Source organism: Siniperca chuatsi, linkage group LG24 (genome assembly GCF_020085105.1).
Source record: "Siniperca chuatsi isolate FFG_IHB_CAS linkage group LG24, ASM2008510v1, whole genome shotgun sequence".
NCBI lineage: Eukaryota > Metazoa > Chordata > Actinopteri > Centrarchiformes > Sinipercidae > Siniperca > Siniperca chuatsi.
The window spans coordinates 16,187,407-16,212,225 of NC_058065.1; the positions used below are offsets into that span (position 1 = coordinate 16,187,407).

The 24,819-nt window shown below is 39.7% G+C and overlaps 1 protein-coding gene across 21 annotated transcripts in view; it reads left to right on the plus strand.

The window, feature by feature from the left end:
* Positions 1–24,819, plus strand: part of LOC122872195 (diacylglycerol kinase zeta-like) — a 172,020-nt gene that overhangs the window by 69,845 nt on the left and 77,356 nt on the right. For 17 of the 21 annotated variants that reach the window (XR_006377047.1, XR_006377048.1, XM_044188106.1 and 14 more), the window contains 6 exons: positions 6,544–6,655; positions 7,432–7,518; positions 11,303–11,415; positions 12,501–12,601; positions 16,558–16,637; positions 17,106–17,150. Coding sequence is in view for 19 of the 21 variants with exons in the window: in XM_044188106.1 (XP_044044041.1) it covers positions 6,544–6,655; positions 7,432–7,518; positions 11,303–11,415; positions 12,501–12,601; positions 16,558–16,637; positions 17,106–17,150 (538 nt within the window). In the remaining 2 variants the exon portion in view is untranslated. The remainder of the gene's footprint in view (positions 1–6,543; positions 6,656–7,431; positions 7,519–11,302; positions 11,416–12,500; positions 12,602–16,557; positions 16,638–17,105; positions 17,151–24,819) is intronic. The other 4 variants (XM_044188105.1, XM_044188087.1, XM_044188092.1 and 1 more) reach the window with 1 other exon arrangement.

Below are 24,819 nucleotides of genomic sequence, written 5' to 3' on the forward strand. Positions count from 1 at the left end.
GGAGGCGATGAAGGAGTGGTCTTCACATTCACCACTACACTAACTGCGCCGAGAGCTTTCAAGTGTGACACCAATGTGCGTTCACGCGCTACACAGTGACGTAATGACCCTTCCTCCTTTTTTAGTTTCCTTGATGAAACCCAGGAACAATTTCAGGAACTCTGGAACCTTACCCGTGTTTCATCTGGAGGAACCAGGGTCTAAAGGTATATACTGCTGTAGTTCCTGGCTTCAAAAACGTCAATTTAGAGAGAGACAACACAAGGTGTGAAGAGACAACACGAGGAAATCAGCAAAAGAGAGGGAGCGGCGATCAAGTGATTTAGTGAAGGAACAGGATCAACAAAATTTTATGTTCTTTAATCGTAGTTACATACTAAAACAATAACCATAAAAATCTCAGCACACTGTCTCCTCTTTGGAGACAAATTCTCATGTCAATGTTATTATAAAGAGCCCAAAATTAGGGATGTCTCAATCCAATCCGATACTTATATTTACCTAAATGTTGATTAAATACATATCTGACACATTGAAACAACTAGCTGTAGCTGTAGCTACTAAATATGACACATCGTATTTTTCACAAGCTATTGAGTCTTGACTGGAGGTCTGAATAGGCTGGAATTATTGATATGATATGTGAAGAGTGAATGACGAGTGAGTGAATCCCCTGAAATTGACGTGACGCGATCTGCTAGAGAGAAGACATGTCACAGTATTGGAGTTGTTTGTAACACCACTATACAATTGCGAGTTTTTCTGTAGTTCAGAGTTGAGGTTCTTCCGTCACAGAAGATCTCTGACTGAGCAGACACCTGCTGCAGAGAGCACTTTAACCAGACACCAGATTTGTTTAATTTTGCACAATATCAAGTTGCTCACTGAATTAACGTTAATTAGAGAGAGCTGATATGACCTGCTGCTGGCGAAGTTTGTCATTTTAACCCATGAAGGTGATGGTCAGCGCTGGCTAAAAATGAGAGTTCTTGCAGGATTTGTGGGTCCTTTACTGCCAGAACTCCAGTGGTTACTGACCAGTGGTTCAGTGTGTTCTGTGTTGTGCAATGTATTTTCTCACTCGTAAAGTTTATGCTCCTTCCTGACTGTCAGAGACTAAAAATCTGTGCAAGTTATTGGAAACAATCTTTATGTGTGGTTTATACAGTGTAGGTTTCAGCTAGTCTTTAGCTTTGTCCCAAGCTTTAGTGAATCCGTGCAAATTTTAAAAAAGCTAATAAAAAGATAATCTCTAGGATTCCGCAATTGATAAAAAACTAAATTGTCATCACACGATAGCCAATGGATCCCGAGATTTCATTTCAGCCAACGCATTCCGCCTCTTTTGCTCTCCACACGGACAGTTTACCTGCATGCAACCAAAGCCCGCTCAAACGTGATTAGTCAATACTACTCAGACTACAAATGGACTTCAAACGGAAACCAGAATGCTTCCGATACCAAAATCTTTTAAATCGATTATTTAAATTATTATTATTCTTAGTATATTGTTGCCACTGCTGCTGTCAATCTTGTTGTTCTAGAATTTTGTTTTTTTACTCCTTTACTCCTAAATTGGCACAAGTATAAATTCAAGAGATTTCTGGTGATTTAATTCAGATTCATATGATGCTTCTTTTTTTAAGTCTTGCTGGAGTAAAACATCGTATTTATAAATAAAAAGATTAGCCACAGGCTGAAAAGGACACATTCAAACAGTAGGCTGCAATGAGGAGCAAGTTCAGTTTGAAATCACTTTGTAAACCAAAAAATAAATGTACTTCTTAGCAAGCAACAAAGTACTTAATAATTTATTAATATGACCCTGTTAGAACTTCTCAGCTTCCACCTCATCTGAATGGGTTCTATTAACACACTCTTGCTATGTGACCACTTCTCCACATTGTAGTTGGGTCTGCACCCATTCAGCTGTGACACACATGTAGAATCAAGGGGCAGGACAGGATCTTTGATGTCTTTGTTTATCTGTAAGAAAGGAATTTGTTGGTTATTTGGACATTCAGGTGGTATACAAAATAAATGAGACACCCACCAATATAGTACTCCTACTTTATTTTTATTTTTTCAGACCATGCCATAGAGGGATTGACTCAACTCCACAGTCATTTTTGTTGCTGCAGTCTGTATGAGGCAATCAAGTCATGACTTTATGTTTAACAGTAATACATTATCTGCAATCACAGATATAAAAAACAATGACAATATAAATTAAGTTTGGAAAATAACCTTTCACTAGCTTAACGTTACCACACTCACACATGCACAAAGACACACACACACACACACACACACACACACACACACACTCACTGCAACTGAAATAAAAAATAATAACCAAAATAAAACAATGCAGGCCTAGGTCCTGGCTTGGGAGCTAATGGCCTAAAATTGCTTCACCTGCTAGTGCAAGCTAACAAAATAAAACACACATGCAATGTCGCTAGCATGCTAATGTGCTATTTGCAATTAATTCCCTAGCATGCTAATGCGCTTATCGTGATTAGCATCACAACTTTTACAAACTGCACCGAATTGGTACAGTATTAAAATACCCACACACTTATTTACCTTCTGCAGAGTGCAATAAGTCATCAACCAGGTGGCATTATGCTCCATTAACCGAAGTTATTAACATATTTATTCTCTGCTGACATCAACTTTGTTCACATAGGTTAGTTAGCGGTGTCTGCTTTGCCTCTGACTCCCAGCGGTGTTATCTCTACAACTTTCTAAAACTTTGATTAAAACACTAAAAAAAGAGTATAATTCCTGGGGTACTCCAGGCACAACTGACCCCAACAAAGAAACTGTGCTGCTATCAAAATCAGTTCAAAAAGGGCGGTTGTCATCGTAACTTTTGATTTAAGCTGTTTCATCGAGTTTAGCAAACTCAATTTATTAGTTAAAGTTTTATAAAATACAATTTAATTTCAGGAAAAAATTTGTTGTTGAAATCTTGGCACTTTTTAATTAGGTGTGACTTGAATAATCATAAATAATAGGATAATACAGTTGAGCAAATCTACATTTTAAATGTAGGTATTATGAACTGTATTTTTTTTCGCTTTTGTGTGATACATTGATACTATAAATACATGTAATGGCCTTTTGTATTTAAAGGTTCAGTGTGTAATATTTAGGGGGCTCTATTTGCAGAATATGGCTAACATTCATAACTATGGTTTCATTATTCTATAATCACCTGAAAATGAGAAGAACAGTGGGAGCAGGTCCCCTTCCACGGGGTGTTGTCTAGACAGTAACCTAGGAGTAACCAAGTAGTTTTATTGCCTAAACCTAACCAAGTAGTTTTGTTACCTAAACCTAAATCTTGCGAGAGTTTCTGCAAATCCAGGGTTACCATCTAGACAGGAACCTCCACAGAGGACATTGAACTGCCATGTTTCTACAGTAGCCCAGAGAGCACAAACCAAAACTGGCTCTAGATAAAGCCTTTTGCGTTTTTCGCGTGTTTCGCAGCCACTGTAGTTTCTCCTACACGCTTGGAATGGGAGGGTGAGGTGAGCAGGTTCAAATGTTTGCAATCTGCATTTTCACAGCTAGATGCTACTAAATCCTACACAGTGCTCCTTTAAGTAAACTAAATCTGTGTCTAAATTCATGGGCTACATTCTCCGAAGAATGTAGCCTACAAAGGCAGGTCCTCCAGAGGAACTGACGGCCAAGCTGAATATGAGCCTCCTGTCATGGTTTTGGGTTTGTGTTCAGCTATTTCCTGTTTTATTTTGTAGTGTGTTGCCTCATGTGTCTTGTGTAGTTTTACATCTTGTCTTTGCTTGCTTTTCCTGCCATTTTTGATTATCTACCTCGCCCTGTTTAGTCTCACCTGTGTCTTGTTTTCTCCCCTCACCTGAGTGTATTTAAGTCTGTGTTCTTCCTTTGTTCTTTGTCAGTTGGTTGTTCTTTGTCAGTTCGTCGTCGTCCTCTTTGTCAAGTGTTCCAGCCCTTTCCCTGTGCTATAGTGTTTTCTTGGACTTTCTGGCTGATTTGTTGGACTTTGGTTTTCCTGCTTGCCCATTTTGGGATTTGTTTGCCTTTTGGACTGCTTTTCTGGTTTGACCTGTGCCCACCTGACAGTCCTGTAAGCTTTTTGTACTATTTCCTTTCATTAAATCATTGCACCTGCCCTGCCTGAGTGTCTACATTTGGGTCCTACTCTGGCTTTCCTAGTTCCCCAGCTTGACTACCACTGTTATACCTCCTCTCCCAATGATGGTCAAGCCTTCAGATACCCAAACTAATGCTACATTCAAGTGCTCCTCATTAACTTGTAAAGTAAAAAAAAGTGTATTACACACAATTGAGTGCTGCAGGGATGACGTATTTTTGTAGGCCAGCCCGGAAGTTATCCGTTAGGAAGTGTAAATGCAATCGCCAGAAGTAAAAAGCTAACATTAGGCTAAAAACGAACTACACCACGGTCACATGACTTCAATGACATCACCACTAAGCTTCCAACTTGTAATTTGATTTTGCACGCTTACCTCTTCTACAAAAGCCTTTCCTCTTAGTAGTAAACCCACACCTACCCACAGTGGGAGGTGGTTGGTGACCACCATGCCACCATATACGTCACCTGCCTCCAGATCAGCCAATCGCAAAATTCAATTGCAATAGCCGGGTTTCAAACTGTGGAGGGCAGTCACTATGCATATTTATAACACAATATGTAGAATTCAAATATGTTGAACACATTAACAACACTACTAAATACCCATATACATTGGTTTTCAGCTGAAAAAAGTGGTTTTGGGGTTAGTTACTCTTTAAATAATCATGGTCTGCTGTGCGTCTTCTGCTGCCTGCTGTCCGTGGTGGTCAGCTGCTTGTTAAACAGCCATCACTTTAGATGCCAGGACAGAAGCTGAGATTTCATGTACAGTATTTGCTATTCTGCTGAATCTCTGTGTATTCATTTGCAATGGTATTAATAAAAACGTTTAATGCAGCAGTTGAGCTAATTTTTTTGTGGTTTGCATTGTTGCTAATGTCCAAAGTGAGAGATCATTTGAATGCTCCTGTATGGGCGGAATAAGTCTTAGGCATGTTTTCCCATGGTGGTTTGAAGTTGTTTGGGGGGTTTTCTATGTTCATGCAATCTATTTAGCTGATCACTAGAGATTTGACTTACTCAACTTTGGTTTATGGTTGTTCATATATGGAATACAATGTAATATTTAGATAAACCCCTGCTTTTTGCTGATTTGGTTATAATTTTTTTAGCCTGGGTTACATAAGAGCAACATGTGTTTATGTACATAGTCTAGGTACATTTTAGATGTAGAATATTTCTCTTGTATAATACTATTAGTATCTTGCCTTATGATCATCTGAGAGTAATCAATAAGTTACATCTCAGATGAGAAGGGCTTTGCTAGCATTCAAGGGAAGTTGCAACATGCTTGTTGCTTCTCATAGGTTAGGTACATTTAGTTTTGAATATTTCACTTGAATCTGGATACTGTTAGTATCCTGCCGCATGTTTACCTGAGGTATTCTGTCTAAGCTTTATCTCAGATGAGATGTGTTTTGCTAGCATTCAAGGGGAATAGCAACATGCTGTTGCTTCACATAGGTTAAGGACATTATAGTTTATATATTATATTTCCCATTAATCAGGATACTGTTGGTATCCTGCTGCATGTTCATCTGAGGCTAGCCAGGATGTTGTCAGAGCTCATCTCAGTTGATTGGTTTGAGTCATATCTTCAAAAAAGAGAGCAGTGTCTGAACGTTGACCAAAAAAGTCAGCCCTTTTCAACAACAGATTGGTATTCCCCAAGGTTCAATCCTTGGTCTGCTGTTTTTCAGTCTGTAAATGACCGGTTGTTGCCCCGATGGCCGGCTACCAGCTTTATGCAGATGACACGGTCATATATGCACCAGCTAAGTTACCAGTGGCTGCAATATAATCATCTTGTATTGAATTTGAAAAAAAGCAGTTTCTATGTGTTTCTCCATTAGAAAACAGGACTCACTTGAAAATGTTATTTTCATATCTGTAGTGTCTTGATGTTTCATGATACTGAAAGCTGAATATTTTAATTACACTGTACATGTAAAAGCCCAACTAGGGTTAGAGTTGAAAATTAGCAATAGCTGTTAACTCTCTGTGCAGCACATCAGTTTCATGCTCTGTATTGGAACTATGTTAAATTGCATCATCCCTATCAAATAAAAATGTATTCAGGTAAATTCAAAAAGGGCTTTGCTAGCATTCACAGGAAATTGCAACATGATTGTTGCATACATTCAGGATGGCGGATCGTGATGGCTCTGTTGTTTGTGGGGGTTCTAATGTGCTCCCTGCTAGTACTTATTAAGCAGGGAGCAATAATTCTTATTTAGGTCTCTCAGCAGAATCCTTGACGTGCTTTGATTCTTTGCAAACTCCCTCAAATAGCAGAGCCTTTACAACCAAATCTAACTATATAACCATTTGCTATAAATGGTCAATTTCTTGACATAAGTATCTCTGACTGTGTATGTTGTGATCTTCAGGTACTGTGCAGGCACTACACCTTGGGGAAACCCCAGTGAACATCATGACTTTGAACCTCAACGCCATGATGATGGATACATTGAGGTCATTGGATTCACTATGACTTCACTGGTATGGAGCTCATTATATCCTGGTAGCCATGGTTACTAGGGAAGGACGTGTATGTATCATTTTGACAACACATACTCCTATATGAATGATATTTCCAGAACCTTCAAAGACTTTTCTAACCATCGGGATAAAAAAATATTCTGTCCGATAAAAAGATTTTTAACGAGTTTCCCAAACTAGTATGCCCTAGTCCAAACAAAGATACTTGCTGGAACTGACATATCATCTTGGGTTGAGTTGTGTGACACGAACCAAAAAGTCAGTCCTTTCCATATTTTAGATTCTCGTACACAATAACATGTAAATATGTTTTTATTATGTTGTGCAAAACAAGAAATGAGATGTTATTTCCAGCTACCATCTTTTAAGTCACAACTTGGGAAACACATAAAAAATCAATAGTATTGTGCAGCGGGCAGAATATTTTCTTTCATCCAGATGGTCAGAAGAGTATTTGATGAGTTTGGAAAGAACAGCAGAGCAGTAGGTTGTTAAATTGCTTTTTAGGTTTTTCAAAGATCACATAAGATTTGTCTGTCAGAAAAACAGATGCCGAGCTCTTAAATGTCATGATGATGCATACAGGCAGTACAGCTTTAATTGGACCCAGTAATTTAAAATTACCATCATGAGTTAAAAGCATAGAAAAAGAATCATCCATCTGTTGCAGGATCTGATGCCACAAGGAAATGGTAAAAAGGCACAGTATTTCATAAAGTCATAGCAATTAGTCATTACTCCAGCTAACTGCATTGTTGAAATGTCTGTGTGTGTAGGCTACTCTACAGGTTGGAGGTCATGGCGAGAGGTTGAACCAGTGCAGAGAAGTCACCCTCACCACTACAAAACCTCTTCCTGTACAGGTACATACTGTACATACACCTGTCACTGTACTGCTTCACTGAACTCTAAGCCTATTTGTAGCACCATATTTATTAACATTCATACTGTTCTAGCTGCTTAGTATTTATACAATCACCCGGATTATTCACACTGTGCAGCTGACCAGTAACAGCCACATTCTTTTAATGATGATGACTAAATACATCCACTGAAGTTGGGTATTAACCTATTTACCATATTTCCTCAAATAAATAATAATGGCTGGGGGCGTGGTCACCTCGAACAAATGAAAGCTGGTCCCAAATACAGGCTGGAGGAAAAAATCATATAAAGTCAGATCATATAAAGTCCTGGTGCCTGTTATATGATGTGCATACCAACTAAACATATACATTTCCATCGCTTTAATGAATTCAACAATATAATCATGCTATTTTCAACACTTTGTTGTTCTGAATTACTAATTAATTAAGTGCCACAAGATGGCAATAGCTACATTTGAAGTACTGTACGGGAAACGTACAAGTCACTGAATTTTCCACAACAGTTCTAGAAATGTTTTACAATAAAAGCCTTGTTAGGAAATGAAGGGATTCTGTCCAATGAATGAGGAATTTGCTTTGGTATTTTGGTGCATAACAAACATAGTAAGAAAAAATAAAACCTTTTTTTTTAAGTACTACAAAAATCAAGAAATATAAATATAAAATAGACAATTTCACAATAAAAATCTGAAAAAATATTATAAAAGTATGTACAACATATCTGTTTTTAGAATGAAAGAGCTGTACAATTTGAGCAGGAATGTGTAAAATATTGACAAAGGAATGTGCTAAAATTCACAGTATGATGTATAAGGAATATGCGCAATATACAAAGCTAATAGATGTGAAGACTGTCCATTAATTTAATGTGTGGTGTCTATGGGGCGGGATAAGAGTCTGTGTCAGTGGGGGTCCCAGGACTTGTTGATGAGGCCAGCTGCAGACGGGAAGAAACTGTTCTTGTGCCGTGAGGTTTTGGTCCTGATGGACCGCTGCCTCTTGCCGCAGGGGAGTGTCTCAAACAGTTTGTGTCCAGGGTGGGAGGGGTGAGTTCTTGGTGATGGAGCTGATGTTCACCTCCCATTTGAGGTGCTGGGTAATGATGGTGCCCAGGAAGCAGAAGGACCCCACAGTGTTGACTGGGGAGTCACACAGGGTGATGGGGGTGGGTGGGGCTGGGTTCTTCCTGAAATCCACAACCATCTCCACTGTCTTAAGACCGTTGAGCTCCAAGTTGTTCTGGCTGCTCCAGGTTACCAGATGGTCAATTGTCCACCTGTAGGCAGACTCATCCCCGCCAGAGATGAGCCCAATGATGGTGGTGTCATCTGCGAACTATAGGAGCTTGACAGACTGATGACTGGAGGTGGGGCTGTTGGTGTACAGGGAGACGAGTAGAAAGGACGCAGCTTCCAGGATCCAGTGCTGATGGTCTGGGAGTCAGAGATGTGTTTCCCCAGCTCCTGTTGGACAGGAAGTCTGTGATCCACCTGCAGGTGGAGTCAGGCACACTCATCTGGAAGAGCTTGTCCTGCAGTAGAGTTGGGTTGATAGTGTGTACAATGATAGTGTTCCACAAACAGGATCCTGGCGTAGGTTCCTGAGGAGTCCAGGTGCTGAAGGATGAAGTCAAGGGTTATGTTCACTGCATCCTGCATCATCTACAGACCTGTTGGCTCTGTAGGTGAACTGCTGGAGGTCCAGGAGTGGGTCTGTGATGGATTTGAGAGGGACAAACATGTTTTTGGCCATAACTCAATGTGGTAATTATGACAAAATTTCACTCAGATGTTTGGGGTGGGGTACCACGATGAAGTGACGACATTTTTGACCCAAAGGTCTACGTTACTGTGACATCATAATGTTCTAGAAAAATACTTTTTGGGCCATTATTCAACACCATAACTCAGGAACATGAGGGGAGATTGTGACCATATTTTTCAGTTGATCAGACACTGAATAGGTGACACTTTTGACTCAAAGGTCAAAGGTAATTTTGACCTCAAAATAGGTTTTAGCCATAATTTAGGATTGAATTGGGTGATTCCAGATTTCACACACATGTTGACTAGGACGACACAATGAGTAAACAATAACTAGCATAGTAGGGCTTTCCTCCATCTTGTCCATTCTGCCTTTCACTTCCTGCCTCATTCTGAATTTCGAGCGTCATCGGAATCACGTGACTGCAAACAACGTATCGGGAGCGTGCCTAGTTAATCATGATCCTGTGAGTGAGTGAGTGAGTGAGTGAGTGAGTGAGTGAGTTTCACCTACCCATACAGAGGCTTTGCATCTAAAAATGCCAGGAGAAAACAAAAGCACCACATTTTGTGTAGCTATACTCAATAAAACACAAGACAGACATGGATGTAAACTGCAACTTGACTGGTTGACAGAGGCATACAACCGCGGGGTGGTAATTCTGGTGTTTTAAAGCGACAGTTGCTTTCATTCAGTTCATTGGCCAGGCGCAAGTTGTTAATGGAGTGGAGGGCTTTAGTTTCGTAGTCGGTGATCTGTCTGTGATCTTAGCTGTCTGAGTTTAGCTGTGAACCAGGGTGTGTGAATGTTGTATCACCCTTGTGCGTGTTGTTGGTATACAGCAGTCCTCACAGAAGCTGATGTAGGACATCACAGCCTCTGTGAAATCATCCAGACTGTTGATAGCAGTCCTGAAAACATCCCAGTCAGTACAGTCCAATCACACCCGAAGGTCTTTCATAGCTTCACTGGTCCACTGCTTGGGGGTAGAAGGATTTGCAGTTCATGAAGAAATATTCCAGATCAGGAGAACAGTGCTATAGAATCACTGCCACATTATTACACCAGCCACTGTTTGTGTAAAAACAGATACCTCCACCTTTCATTTTGCCAGAAAGTTTCCCTCTCCTCCAGCGTGTCACTGCATAGATAAAGGTGAGGGCACCGTTGATGAGAACGTCCAATAATTCCATGGATGCTGTGAAAAAAGTGTTAAATTAATCTGTTGAAGTTGTTTCCCTGATGGTCATGAGCTCTACTCTGATGAAAGAGCTCCGGGTACTTCAACAAAACACTAAACTAAAAGACAAAACAAAACAAAACAATGCGCACCAGCACAGAGAGGCAGCCGTCCATGCCGCCATCTTGAAACGGATACAGGAAGTGCTGAGTTTGTATTCCCTATTATTTGAAATTTATTCATACTTCTATTACTACTGTGCAATATCCCCTGTCTCATTATAATCTTAATAGGCTACACTTAACTTGACAGTTCATGCACTATTACTTTATACCGTATTATTATCATCAACCGGTAAACCCACTTTGTACTTCACACTTATTTTAATTTTATACTTATACCCACTTGGTACTTAATTTATTTTCTGACCTGTATTATAGTGTATTATATTTTTGCTTAGTACTTCTATTCCTGTGTGCACTAACATGATAGTGAGCTGCTGTAACAAAAGAGTTTCCCCTCAGGGATCAATAAAGTATTTCTGATTCTGATTCTGATTAACTGCTTAATGCAGTAAGAAAAATTTAACAGGGAAAACAGAAGCGGATGAGAAAACAAGAAGGCTTCATACTAAAATATGACCAAATATACTTCAAACAGAGGGAATTAGAAATAGTCTGGACAATCTCTAATACAAGCCTGCCTAAAAGAAAGGCCTGATATCATCTGCAGTTGAGGTTATTAAAGGCCCTGGCCACTATTTGAGAATTTACGTTATGTGATTGATTAGTTCATTTGTATTTGTATTATTGTTAGGTGGATGGTGAACCATGCAGACTTGCTCCCTCTGTCATCAACATCAGCCTTAGAAACCAGGCAAACATGGTTCAGAAAACCAAACGAAGGACCTCACTACCACACCTCAATGAGTAAGTTTCACACACTCACTCACACAGGCTTACACAACCTTAGCCAGCTAAAGTCAGTAGTGGTTTGGACCCCAAGGCCATGGTAAGTAGCATTATGACAGGGTCCGAAATTAATACACGCCAAGCGCTAAATGCGGGTAGATTTTCCGTTAGGTGAATAAATCTCAGAAGGTTATCTGCCACACTGGAGGGTAAATGTTTGTACCAAAATAGTCATGTAATAACAAACTATGCTGAGAGTCTCTACCGTGTTTTGGTGTCATTTACGGGCGTGCTGCTTCTGTCTTCTGCTGTCTGTGTCAGAGTTTGACACACACACACACACTACCATATGTGTTACTGACTGTCTCGAGCACTCCTAGTTTTGCAGCACTGTTTACTGTACGGGACATCAGATACTCATCTAAACTTGCCAGTATCATGCCAAAGCATGTAATACACACGCCAGTCCACCGTGGCAGTGTCACATTTTCAACACCTTCTCATTCCACAGTCAAGTTAGCAATAATAAATATGCAAAACTACTTGGTGAGTTTTAGGAAAGGTCATAGTTTGGGTTAAAATAACTACTTCCTTAAAACGATCAACGTTGACTATTGGTTTCACATGGGAAATGAACCCCGGTCTCCTTGTGTGAAAGTCCTGTGTTACTTTTATGTTTGATCCTTAAGTACATGGAATAACAAATACTTGAGAGTAGAATTTTGAGATCAACACTTCTTGAGTTGAATTCAGGCTTGAATTGATTAACCTTTAATCAATATATTTTTTTAAATTGCTTCAAATTTTGCTCTGGCCTCTTCTTTGAGTTTGTATTCAACATAATACCTTATTATCTTAGTAAAATGTACTGAAATGAATGTATATGTGACACAAAAAGGCAATTTATAATTTTGGCTGGTAAAAAATATGCTTGGATTTACCATCTACCAGACACCTTGGCTGGTGAGTCAAAAAGTTAATTTCTGCATTATGATGTGTAACCTTGACTTTCCAACAGGTGAGCCTCTAACTGGACATGATAATGTATAACTTAAAATAATTCATAATTTGTTAAAAGTGGTCTGGTCCTGTTTGTGTCTCAGTCAGCAGCCAGTCCCAGACAGGCTGAGGATCAGGGTCAGCAGGATCAGTATGACTGACTATGAGGCTCTGCACTATGACAAGGACAAACTACGACAAGCATGTAAGAGGACACACACACACACACACACACACACACACACACACATCCTTGTACTTCTATTACAACTAAATGCTTTACCCTAATCCTTACCCTCACCCTAACCATAACTTTATTCAAACCTAACCCTTAAAACCAAGTCTTCAAACCTTCAAACAGAACTTTGAAGTGTCCTTTCAAAAATGTCCATAGGTAATCATTCCGTAGGTAAAAAACGTGATTCAGCCCTTACTATGTAACAAGTACACACACACACACACACACACACACACACACACTTACATTCATGTATGCGGTGGTGCCAACAATGTTTGCAATTATTGAACATGGCTATTGTGATAATCACCATCGTGACACCACCATGACTTTATGTGAAGTGGTTTTATTGTATTTCAAATCAAAACACACGTTTGTTCACTCATGAACAAACATACCATGTTAATAATACAACTGGTTACTAAATTCAAACCAATGTTTGAATCACAGGAAAACAAAAGACAGATGCAGCATTTACTTCATGACATAACAGTGAACACATTACATGTGTTATGTGTTCACAGGCACCCAACAGTCATAACCAGACTTTATGTAAAACATACCATGTTAATAATACAACTGGTTACTAAATTCAAACCAATGCTTTTGTTATGCTATGCTCACAGAAAGTTGATTTGCTCAAAGTAGCCATACAGTTTATTCAGTTATGATGGAAACTAGTAACTAGTGTATCTCAAGCCATGTACTGCTTTCCTTATTGTCAATAACCAAAAACCTTTCTGGAAAAAACGTTCAAATGTAAGCAAAATAACTCAAAAGATGGACCAATGATATATTTTTTAGACACAAACCATGGAATATGTGTACAAATAATTGCTTGAATTGGACAAAGTGTGTGGGAGTTGCGGCCTTTAAATGGTGTATAATTCATAACATGAAAGGCGGAAATTTATGGAGTGCGAAACAAAAAAATTAAAAGCAATAGGCTTAAATACCTAAGTGTTTGTTGAAAAAATCTTCTTATTAATATTTTGATATTGATTTCAACCATATCCTCCAGCCCTAATTGTACCTCTGATGATTTGCAGATCAAACAATCCAATCCTTAGTGAGGGTATAGTCTTGATCTACAATAGAAAGGTATTTGTGCAGTGAGGTTTGACTTGAGTCTCTTTATTAGCAAACAAGAAATTTAAATTTTAAATGTCTATTTTTTCTGTAAAGATGATTTGGTTATTTCAGATCACATTTTTAACCAGCTGATTCTTGCTTGTCAGTATGTGGTTTAAGATGTCTATCAAAGAGTTTAACAGGGTCAAAAAGCTGCAAGTTGATGTACCTAAATGACACCAGCATCTTCAGGCTGAAGTGGTAAAACATGAAAGATGTCTTTGATTTACATACTACACACAACAGTGAGCAATGCTTGCATCGCTGATGTTTCAGGAATATAGAAAGGGCTGGCTTTGCAGCACACACACATGCAGTAAGTTAGTTCATGTTAGCTCAGAGTTTTGACACAGGGTGGCGCTGTTACCTTTTACAATATTATAAATGACACACTTTATAATACTGTAAACTATTTATATTGGTGTAAATGTAGACGTGGTTCTTTTTATTTCTGTGTTTTGCATATCATTTGTATGTGCTGTATAAGGACTTAAGCCTGATTCATGGTGGAAATATGTATATGTATACTAATTTATACTAATAATTCATAATCACATTTATTTTTCAAATTTAATCCAAAAGTGTTTCTTCTATTGGATGATCTTCATGATTTTTTATATCTCATCCTTTGTTCTTGCTATCTGAAGTTTGAGTTGTTTTCTCATTATGCAAATCAATCACTGCTCTCAACTTGTGGATGTGTCACACTTGAGGAGATGGTAAAAATATGTTTCATACCCCGAGGCACAGTGGTTATATCATCTCAATGCCATTTCTCTCACTGTGGCTCCATATTCCATTCTGAACATGGATAGATTTTTTAATAGAGATTTGGATGGACCTTTCATAACTGCACAGGTATAATCTGTACAGTTTCTGTATAGAGTTATACAAAAACATAATCCATAAATACATAAACGTAAGACACTATTAACAGTTAAATAAAAAGTTATTGCACTTGAGCTCTAAAACCGTCTCTCTAAAAACTGAAACCCCAAAGGTATTCCATTTGCAATGATATAAAACAAAGAAAAACACCAATCCTCACATTTGAGAAGCTGGAACCAGAGAATGTTTGGTATTATTACTTGACATATGACTTAATTAATCAGTTATCAAAATTGTTTGCTATTATTATTACTAAATGACTAATCAAATAATAAACTTATTGTCTCAGCTCTAATATGTACAATGTCTTTGGAAATTGTTCAGCCTACATTTTGTTGTGTGGTTACAAAAATCCTGAACATGTGAATATATGAGCTATCTTTTACAAGCACAACAGTGCATGTACCATCACCATACTCAACAACCAATCAGTTGCTACTTGTGTGCCACTTGAAAAGGTCAGTTAAAAAGGAACATCTTCAAAGAGTTCCTATGCAAAGAATAGAATAGTTCAAATTTTAAATCAATGTTGTGGTGATTGTTTGAAGATGCACTTGGCTAATAAACTGCTCTGCTCTTCCTGCCTGTTATATCTGAGGAATGTTTGGAGAGTAGTGACTTTGCAAAAAAACTAGTCTACACTTTTGTAGAACCTGTCAAGATCTGACTGGGTTTCTGTTAGTGGAGTTGCTACTGCTCACTCCCAGTGCAGTCTGTCTTCTTCATAGAGGTATTTAGTATCAATGAGAGGTGTGTGTGGGTTCAGGAGCTCCTCGCTCGGTTTGACAGCTTTTCCAGCACAATAAGCTGTGTGATGTTCAGCCAGCAGTGTTGTGTTGGTGCAGAGGGCGGCAGGCTTGCGCTGCCTCAGGGAGCAGTCTTTATTGTTTCAATGACGTGCGTTGGCTTACTGATGACGAGCCAGCTTGGTCAGGCTCATTTAATAACATAAAAGACACCGATGCCAACATCAACTAGGAATTTTGGCACTGGACGTAAATTTTCAGATGTGGAGCAAATGTGTCACCCATGATCAGGCTGTATCGTGCTTTAATAATATTCTTTCATTTTCGTTCTGATATTGAGCAATGGTGAGCTATAAATACACTTAAAGAATTGGAGTTACACTGAAGTAAATTCCTATTTGCCTTGTCTCATCTCTGAATAGGAGACGACTTCAGTTTTTTTATTTCATTCACTATGAAACAGAGCAATTATCGTGGTGAGGAGAAGGTTGGCAGTGGAGATGTCTTTGTCAGGCATGTTAGTGAAAAGCAGCAGATTACTGTGTCTTTCTTCAACTTGATTCTTTTTCATTAGCAATCCACTGGCATCAAAAACACAACCAGCCCATGCTGACCAATCACAGTTCTTGCGGTCTCAAAGTGGCATCTCCGTAGTGGCCGTAGTCCTGACATGTAGGTACATTTTTGAGGAGGCTCCAAAGCTACACCATAACCCCTTAACACACAACTTTAAATCCCCCTTGACTTTAATTTGCCCTAAAGGACTTTAAACGGCTCTGGTTCTGACCTTTCCTATAAGCTGTTTCTTTCTGTCACAGTATAATTTACAGCATATATTCTCTTATCTCAAAACTAATGAAGCTGTGTTTTTGTGTCCCAAAACACTTGATGTAGCCAGTTTAAACATCCGTTGATATGTTGCTGTTGGTGGTTTCCAATTTTGGTCCTCAGTAAGCACCCAGAGTCCTGCTGGTTGTCCATACTACCATATATTTAATTACAGTCATGTGGAGTCCCAGGTCTACATCAGTCCCTGCTATATGACCAGAATTAAATCTAGCAGTACTCACAGGGTCCTAAGGGCTGGAGTTGAGCACCACTGTATAAGTAGATATCAAAGTGCTGTTGGATAATTGTTTTATTCCTCTGTATCTCAAGCCATTCCTCTGGGACTGATCGTGGTTCATGGTGACAGCGACTTGGAAACCTGCAGAGAACACATCCAGCGTTTGCAGGAGGTAAGAAGGAGAGGGGAGGAGGAGATGGAAGGGAGGGTGGGAGGGGTGTAAAGATGAAAAGGGCACGGTTGTGTGTCACTGATTTGTAAAAAAGAAAAAAAGCAGTCACATAAAGCCAGATGAAGAGAGGAAGCAGCAACACTTTTTTATTTGGAACAATGCTAATTAAACAGTGTGTGTGTGTTTAATTGAGTTAATGGAATTTTGTCTAAAAGGTTCCTTTTACATAACACAAAAAATGCTGAAGCATAACCATTCAGAAAGCAATATTGCATTGTGTTTCAGTCAAGAAAGTGGATGTCAAGTTGCATAATGACATCCAATTATGGCTGATACTGTGGCAAGGGGCTCACTCTGAAATTTGCGTGTACTTGCTCAACCAATCAGTGCGCTACTTCACAGTTTAAGTTGTCAAGCCTGTAGACCACTCTCCTCTCTACTCTCCTATGCTCCCATCTTCCTCTCTAGGACTTCTGCTCTGTCCATCCCTCCTTCAGATGCTTGGGACTACAGGTTGGTAGTTGGATGCTGGAGTTTGTAGTGTGGTTTTTGTTTGGCTCAGAGGCACACGGGAAACTAACTGCTACCACTAAGACTTCAACATTTAAAATTTTATGGGAAAATGTTACAGGCGTTGATTAACAGTCAGTCAATTCCTTCATGTTGCATTAACAATCACTCCAAACAAGCAACACTTACTAAAAAATATATTGCACACAGGAAAGACAGTATGCCACTGACTGCCACCAGAATTCAATGTAAATATGATGTCAATGGAAGAAGGCAAATGTAGTGAGATGGAAGCAATGTCACTTTAGGGAAAGAGGCACAATCTTTCAAATCAAGGGAGCAATTCACATTACAGTAGTAGATGTACAAAATTAATTCTGTCTGTACTAAAGTTATCATTTACAATACAGTTACCAAACCCCATGGGCATGACCATAGACTGTATAAAACATGAATGTAGTGTTCATGACATCACCCATAGGGTTCTGAAGAGCCGTCGTGAAACTCAAAGTGCACGGCTCCCAGAAACTCTGGCTGTCGCCATGTTGGCAGTGCCAGACTCCGGCTAATCCAAAAATGGGCAGAGGTGGAGTTGAGGCAGGCCTAATGAAGCCTGATTGCTGAAACACCTGAGAGGGCACCCACCTGTCACTCAAAGCAGCCACATCCTTAAAGGTGGGGTTTACGATTCTAATCCAATACATGTCTTTTTGTCAAATTCAGTGAATATCTCCTCACGGTGCACTAGCTGTCCGTTCAGTGTGTGCACTGAAAAGAAATCCGGTGTTTGTACACAGCCCTGGCTCTGTAAATGTGAAACAAACAAAGTGGCGCCGACCTAGCCACACAACACTATTCTAGCCATTCCAGCAATGATTTGTGTGTCAGGTAATGTTAAATTACTTGCCCACTAACATTCAGCTTACTTTCTAGTTTGCCAAGATATGCTGTTGTTGTGATGTTTGCTATAGTAGCAGGAGAGTTGTGAGTATGGCTGTCTGGAGCTGGTTTGCTGGCTCTGGGGAATCGTCTTATCCTCTCTGGCTGTTAGCTTCGCAGCAGTACCTGTTACAGTAACAGTTTGCTAACCCACAACCTAGCTAACGTTAGTTATATTACTTGCTATGTCGTTGTTCACTCTATATCATGATTCTTGTCATGGTTTTGGATTTCTAAAGAATCTTATATCCCAACTTTAATTATGCATAACTTTAAGCCTTCATATAATTTAAACAGGTGAGTTATAAAAAAAACTCCCCCCCCCACAGTTTAGGAAAGCTAAAGTAAATTAGCTATAGAGACCAAAACCGTTTTGTACAAGGCTGTAAACATGTTTATTTCTGCTGTAAAGTTGGGCCTTCCTTTATGTTTTAAGACTATCTTGCCAGGCTAAACAAGATTCTTCCAGGTTGTTGGAACGCCATTTCCTTTCAAGTTTTCGTGATGTTTGCTTTAATTTGCGGGTTTGGTGGTTATACCATGGAGCTAACCATGGGAGGGGCTGCGATTTGCATAGGAGTCCTCTGTTATATTGAGACATAACAATGAATTAAATGCAGATGGGATCGCTTCCTTGAATCTAGCCACAGCAATATCAGATAGACATCTAGAGTGAGAATTTTTGCCTAATGGCGTGTAGTCCAGTAATAGCAGTTCAAAAGTTATTAAATAATGGTCTGATAATGAAGGATTCTGTGGAAAGACTATTCAATGTTCAATTTCAATGCCATATACCAGAACAAGATCGAGGGTGTGGTTAAAACAGTGAGTGGCTTCATGTACACTCGTGTGTACACAAAAGCCAATCGAATCTAATAATGAGATAAACGCAGTACTCATTTTCAACGTCCACATGAATATTGAAATCACCTACAATAATTACTTTATGTGTTTTCCAATTTTATTTTCTCTACATGCTTCCATTTGGCCAAATCATTCAACATCACAATGTCTCTTTTCATTGCTACGCAGACGACACACAGATATACCTTCCCCTGAAACAGGGTGACCCAAAAAGCCTAGCTGCTGTTTTAGACTGTCTTAGTGATATCAACTGTTGGATGGCACAAATTTTTCTTCAGCTCAATAACTCAACATCAGAAATCATATTGTTCAATCCCTGAAACCCCATCAGTCTAATTGAGAATGGCCTTGGTCCCCTGTCTGCAAATGTAAAGCCCACTGCCAGAAATTTGGGTGTACTATTTGATTCTGACCAAAGCTTTAAACCACAAATCAAAAAAGTTGTCCAGTGCTGCTTCGTCCAAATAAGAAACATCTCCAGAATTAAACCAATGCTCACACTCTGACCTGGAAAGAGTCATTCGCGCATTTATCCTCTCGACTACTGTGACTCCCTCCTTTCTGGCATAAACTGAAAGCCACTCTCTCACCTCCAACTAGTTCAGAATGCAGTAGCTAGGCTTCTCACTTGTTTTAACAGACGACATCACATCACCCCAATCTTAGATTCTCTCCATTAGCTCCCTGTTTGTTTTAGAATTGATTTTACTGATCACTTTTAAAGCACGTGTGGGTCTGGCCCCAAGCTACATAATGGAAATGTTGACCACATATGAGCCAGCTCGCAGCCTTAGATCCTCAGGTGGGATAAACTCCATATAGCCTAGCAACATCAATTCATAGAAAAACATAAAGCTTGTTGATTGAACATTTGGAGCTTAAGCCTGTCTTTTTCAAAACACACACACACACACTTCTCATTCATAATTTCCCTTTGAAGAATAATATACTACAGCATTTTACTGCAATCAGCTGAATTTAATATGAAAAACTGACAACTGTGGGTATTTGATATGACACAAGAAGCTGATGGGTCTACAGCAGCTCTACAGGACTGTTTTGAGTGCACAGACATCACTTCATCTAACTCACTCCAGAATTTCTCCTTCTCTTCTAACTCACATCCTACCTTTGGGGCATAACCACTCACAACATTGAACATCACCCCTTCAATTTACAGCTTCAGACTCATCAACCTGTCTGATACTCTTTTCACCTCTAGAAGATTCCTCACAAACTCCTCTTTCAGGATAACTCCTACTCCGTTTCTCTTCCTATCTGACCCATGGTAGAACAACTTGAACCCTGCTCCTAAGCTTCTAGCCTTGCCACCTTCCTTCTCTGCATCATGTCAATCAACTCTCTAGCCTTCCCTGTCATAGTCCCAACATTCAAAGTCCCTACTGTCAGTTCTACATTATTAGCTTTCCTCTTCTCTCTCTGCCTACGAACACACCTTCCTCCTCTCCTACTTCGTCTTTGACCAACAGTAGTCCAATTTCTACCGGTACCCTGTAGCTCAACAGCACCGGTGGCGGTCATTGTTAACCCGGGCCCTGACCGATCCGGTATGGAAGTCATTTTCACGATTCGCATTTTTAATTTGGCATGTGTTTTACGTCGGATGCCCTTCATGACACAACCCTCTACATTTATCCAGACTTGGGACTGGCACAAGAAGACACTGGCTTGTGGCCCCTTGTGGTTGCATTAAAAATCCTGCTGAGAGTGAATATTGGTAAAACTGCTGGGCCTGATAACATCCCTGGCAATGTACTAAGAACATGTGCCAGTCAGCTAGTTGATGTTATTACTGACATTTTTAACATATCACTGTCACAGGAGATTGTTCCCACCTACTACAAGACAGCCACCATTGTCCCTGTACCTAAATAGTCTACAGTGTCTAGTCTAACTGACTGCTGCCCTGTGGCTCTCACCCCCATTTTGATGAAGTGCTTTGAGAAACTGGTTCTCCAGCACATAAAGAACAACATCCCAGCCAGCCTGGACCCTCACCAGTTTGCTTTCAGAACCAACAGATCCACAGAGGATGCCATCTTCACTGCCCTCCACTCAGTCTTCACACACCCTGAGAACAACAACACCTACATCAGAATGTTGTTTGTTGATTTCAGCTCAGCATTCAAGTGTCCCTCATGAAACTGATTGGAAAACATAGCACTCTGGGCTTGAGTACCACACTCTGTAACTGGATATTACAAACAGACTCCAGACAGTTCGGACTAGTGGCCACACCTCCTCCACACTAGTGCTCAACACTGGAGCTATCCAGATCTATGTGCTCAGCCCCTTCCTGTTCACGCTGTACACCCATGATTGCAGCCCCCAACATGGAGACAACTCTGTTGTGAAGTTTGCAGATGACACCACCATCATTGGCCAGATTAAAAACAACAATGAGGCTTCATTAAAAAATTAAAAATTAAAAGTAAAAAACACACAAACTGACAAAATGATCAAACATTATGTTGCCCTTTATTCAGCAAACACAGCATATCACAACAATAGTAGTGCACTACTACTTGTATTCAAAGTCATTAGTTGTTGTTCATTTGGCATTCACAGTACGCCAAATACAATGTGCTCTGTAATTTCTTCACAAAACTTCCATGTCTTCAGTGTTGTAAAATACAAACTTGTGAATGGCTCCAAGATGGATTCCCTCTCACGTTCGTCAAGACCCTTACTTGTTTCCTCCTTCCCCCATCTTCAGTACATTGGGGAACTCCACCTTGGCTGAAAACACATGCTGGTTTACTTTAACCCATTTTGCTGTCTTTTTGCAGTCATGTACAATCCTGGGCTGCACTCTGTCCTATGGAAAAGAGAGAGAGAGAAAAAGGTTTCTTCCTATAGCATAATTACTGCACCAACAGTATTATAACCTCTATTCACATAAAATATAATACATTGCATTCCTTCTTAGAGAGATCCACATTTGATATATAACATATCACATGCAGATGCTTCCGTGCACCAGGGCTCACTGAATGGTTTGGTGAGTATGAAAATGATGTGAATTAAATGCTACAGATCTCAATCCAATTTCACACCAATGGAAGATTTTGGACCAACATGTTCATGCCTTCCACTCACCATCACATCACCACAACCAAATCTATTTAGTGATGTCTGTGACTGTCTCTGATGCTGTATGTCCATTTGTTATGTTACGTTCGCTTTTCTTTCTATCTGTTGTACTCGGGTCTCTCTTGCAAAAGAGATCTTGATCTCAATGAGATAATCTGATAAAATAAAAGGTTTTATATATAAATGAGTGAATATCTTGTGGAGGAATGTTGATCCTTGTAATAGAGTTCCACAGACTTGGCAAGGAGCACTGAAGCTGTTCTAGAGGCTTGTGGTGGCCTGACTCCATACTAAGACACATCTGTATATAAACTTCAATATGATTAATTCATACAGCCAGCAAAGTCTTTGCACGCTGTTTAAGTGTGAAATCAGCTTATTTCAGTTTACATTTTCATCTACACCGAATGGCCTGAAAGATAGAAAAACTTTAAATCTTTATCTTGTTTTGTACAACAAATAACCAACCTGAGTGTCATAGTCAACATCTTTTAAAGTACATGCCCTTGCTAAACTCTTTACAAAAAAGTTTAATAAAGCCGAACACACAGTTATATAAAAAATAGTTAGCTTATGTTATCCACAGAAAAAAAGTTAATCCCCACCATAAAACTTCAGGAGCTAACACTAACCACTACCTTTCAGTGAGATGATCAGACAAATTGGAAACAAACTGGTTAGTCAGACAGGTAAAGAAACATCAGCAGTGAGATGATCAGACAAGTTGGAAACAAACCGGGAGTCAAACTTATTTAGAAGAGAAAAGGTGAATAGCAAAATTAATCCCCAAACAGTCTGTTGTAAACATCCATCAGTTTACAGACCCACTTCCTGCTTCAACTTTGACCTACTCTACTTACCAGTTGTGCATGTTCCACATAAAGTGGGTTAGATAATCTGGATAAACTTTTTCCAACCTGTCTGATCGTCTTTGCCAGTGTGGCTGAGTTTCAGCAGTCACTATACACCATTATAAAAAAACAACTTTCCAGTAATTAAATTGATGCAAACATTTATTGGAGGATCTAGAGAGTTTCTTTGTGAGATAAAGTGTTACTATTTTATTTCCCAACATCATCATCACCCCCCCTCACAAGGTGATGCTGCCAAGGCTTTGAGGTGGTCCCAGCCACCTTTTGGAGGAAGTGATTGATCTTCCTTTTGAAGCGCAAACATCATCAGGGGCCATAGGAATTGTGTTAGAGTTCCATGTTGATAGATCCAGGCCTTTTCCTGGCAGCCCTGATCTATCCATCTCTTTCAGCCATGACCTGAGGGTGCAGTCAAACACTTGCCCAGGGTCTTGATTGGCTTCTCAATGACCGACAGTATCTGATAGCTCCCAAGAAAGAAACAAAACTTTAAAAATCATCCAATAAATCAACGAGTTTTTGAAGACCCTGGTGGAGCCATCTGCATCCTGGGTCAAGTCATCCATGATGGCTCTGATCGGGGACTGCTGAACACCTCACTTGGTCAGGGGCCCTCTTCACTCCACTTCTACTGATTTAAGGTGAACCGGATAACTCAAATGGTGCATCCAGTGATAATTCCCTTTTCCAGCTGGGTGACAACTCCTGATAAAACTATACTGATGTAATTCTTACCAGTATCTATCATCCACCACTGCTTTTAGAGTAGTAAATGATTTTTATTGTTGTCTACAAAAGTCAGCAGCTGCATGTAATGGCTTTTATGTAGATCACTGTGTTCTAAGATAAAACAAGGCAACATTATGCACAGAAAACCTGACTTTCAGTTTCTCCTCAGATGAAAATTCAACTTCAAAGGCCTCAGCATGGGTGCAGATTTGTGGAGCTGGGCATTTATGTGTTTTCACACATAGACAACTATGTATTATTTTTTTTACTTAGAGAAGCATCAGCTGTAGCAGTTCTTATGTCTCCTTGCCAGCGATAGCCGTGGCTGGAAGCATTATGTTTTCGGGTTTTCTGTCCGTCCGTCCTGTTCTCATGAACATGATACCTCAGGAAAGGCTTGAGGGAATTTCTTCAAATTTGGCACATGTCCACTTGGACACAAGGATGAACTGCTTAGAATTTGGTTGTCAAAGGTCACTGTGACCTCACAAAACATGTTTTTGGCCATAACTCAAGAATTGTCGACCGTATTTCACAGTTGGTCGGACAATGAATTGGTGACACTTTTGACTCAAAGGTCAAGGTCACTGTGACCTCAAAATTACCTTGACAAACACATTTTTGGCCATAACTCAAGAATTGATGCGGTAATTATGACACAATTACACACAGAGGTTTAATGGGATATTCAATTTCAATTCAATTCAATTTTATTTATATAGTGCCAATTCATAACAGAAGTTATCTCCTTGCACTTTTCCTATAGAGCAGGTGTAGACCGTACACTTTATAATATTATTTACAGAGACCCAACAAATCCCACCATGAGCAAGCGCTTGGCGACAGTGGCAAGGAAAAACGTCCTTTTAAGAGGCAGAAACCTTGAGCAGAACCAGACTCAATGGTGGGCGGCCATCCACCGCTACCGAGGTTAGGTTTTGAGAGGGGGGGGGACTCACTCAAGCCAGCCCTAAATATAAGCTTTATCAAAGAGGAGTCTTAAGCCTACTCTTAAATGTGGAGATAGTGTCTGTCTCCCAAACCCAAACTGGCTCTGGCTCCCGTTCTACTTTTGGAGACTCTAGGAACCACAAGTAACCCTGCATTCTGGGAGCACAGTGTTCTAGTTGGGTAATAAGGTAGGTGAGGAGAAG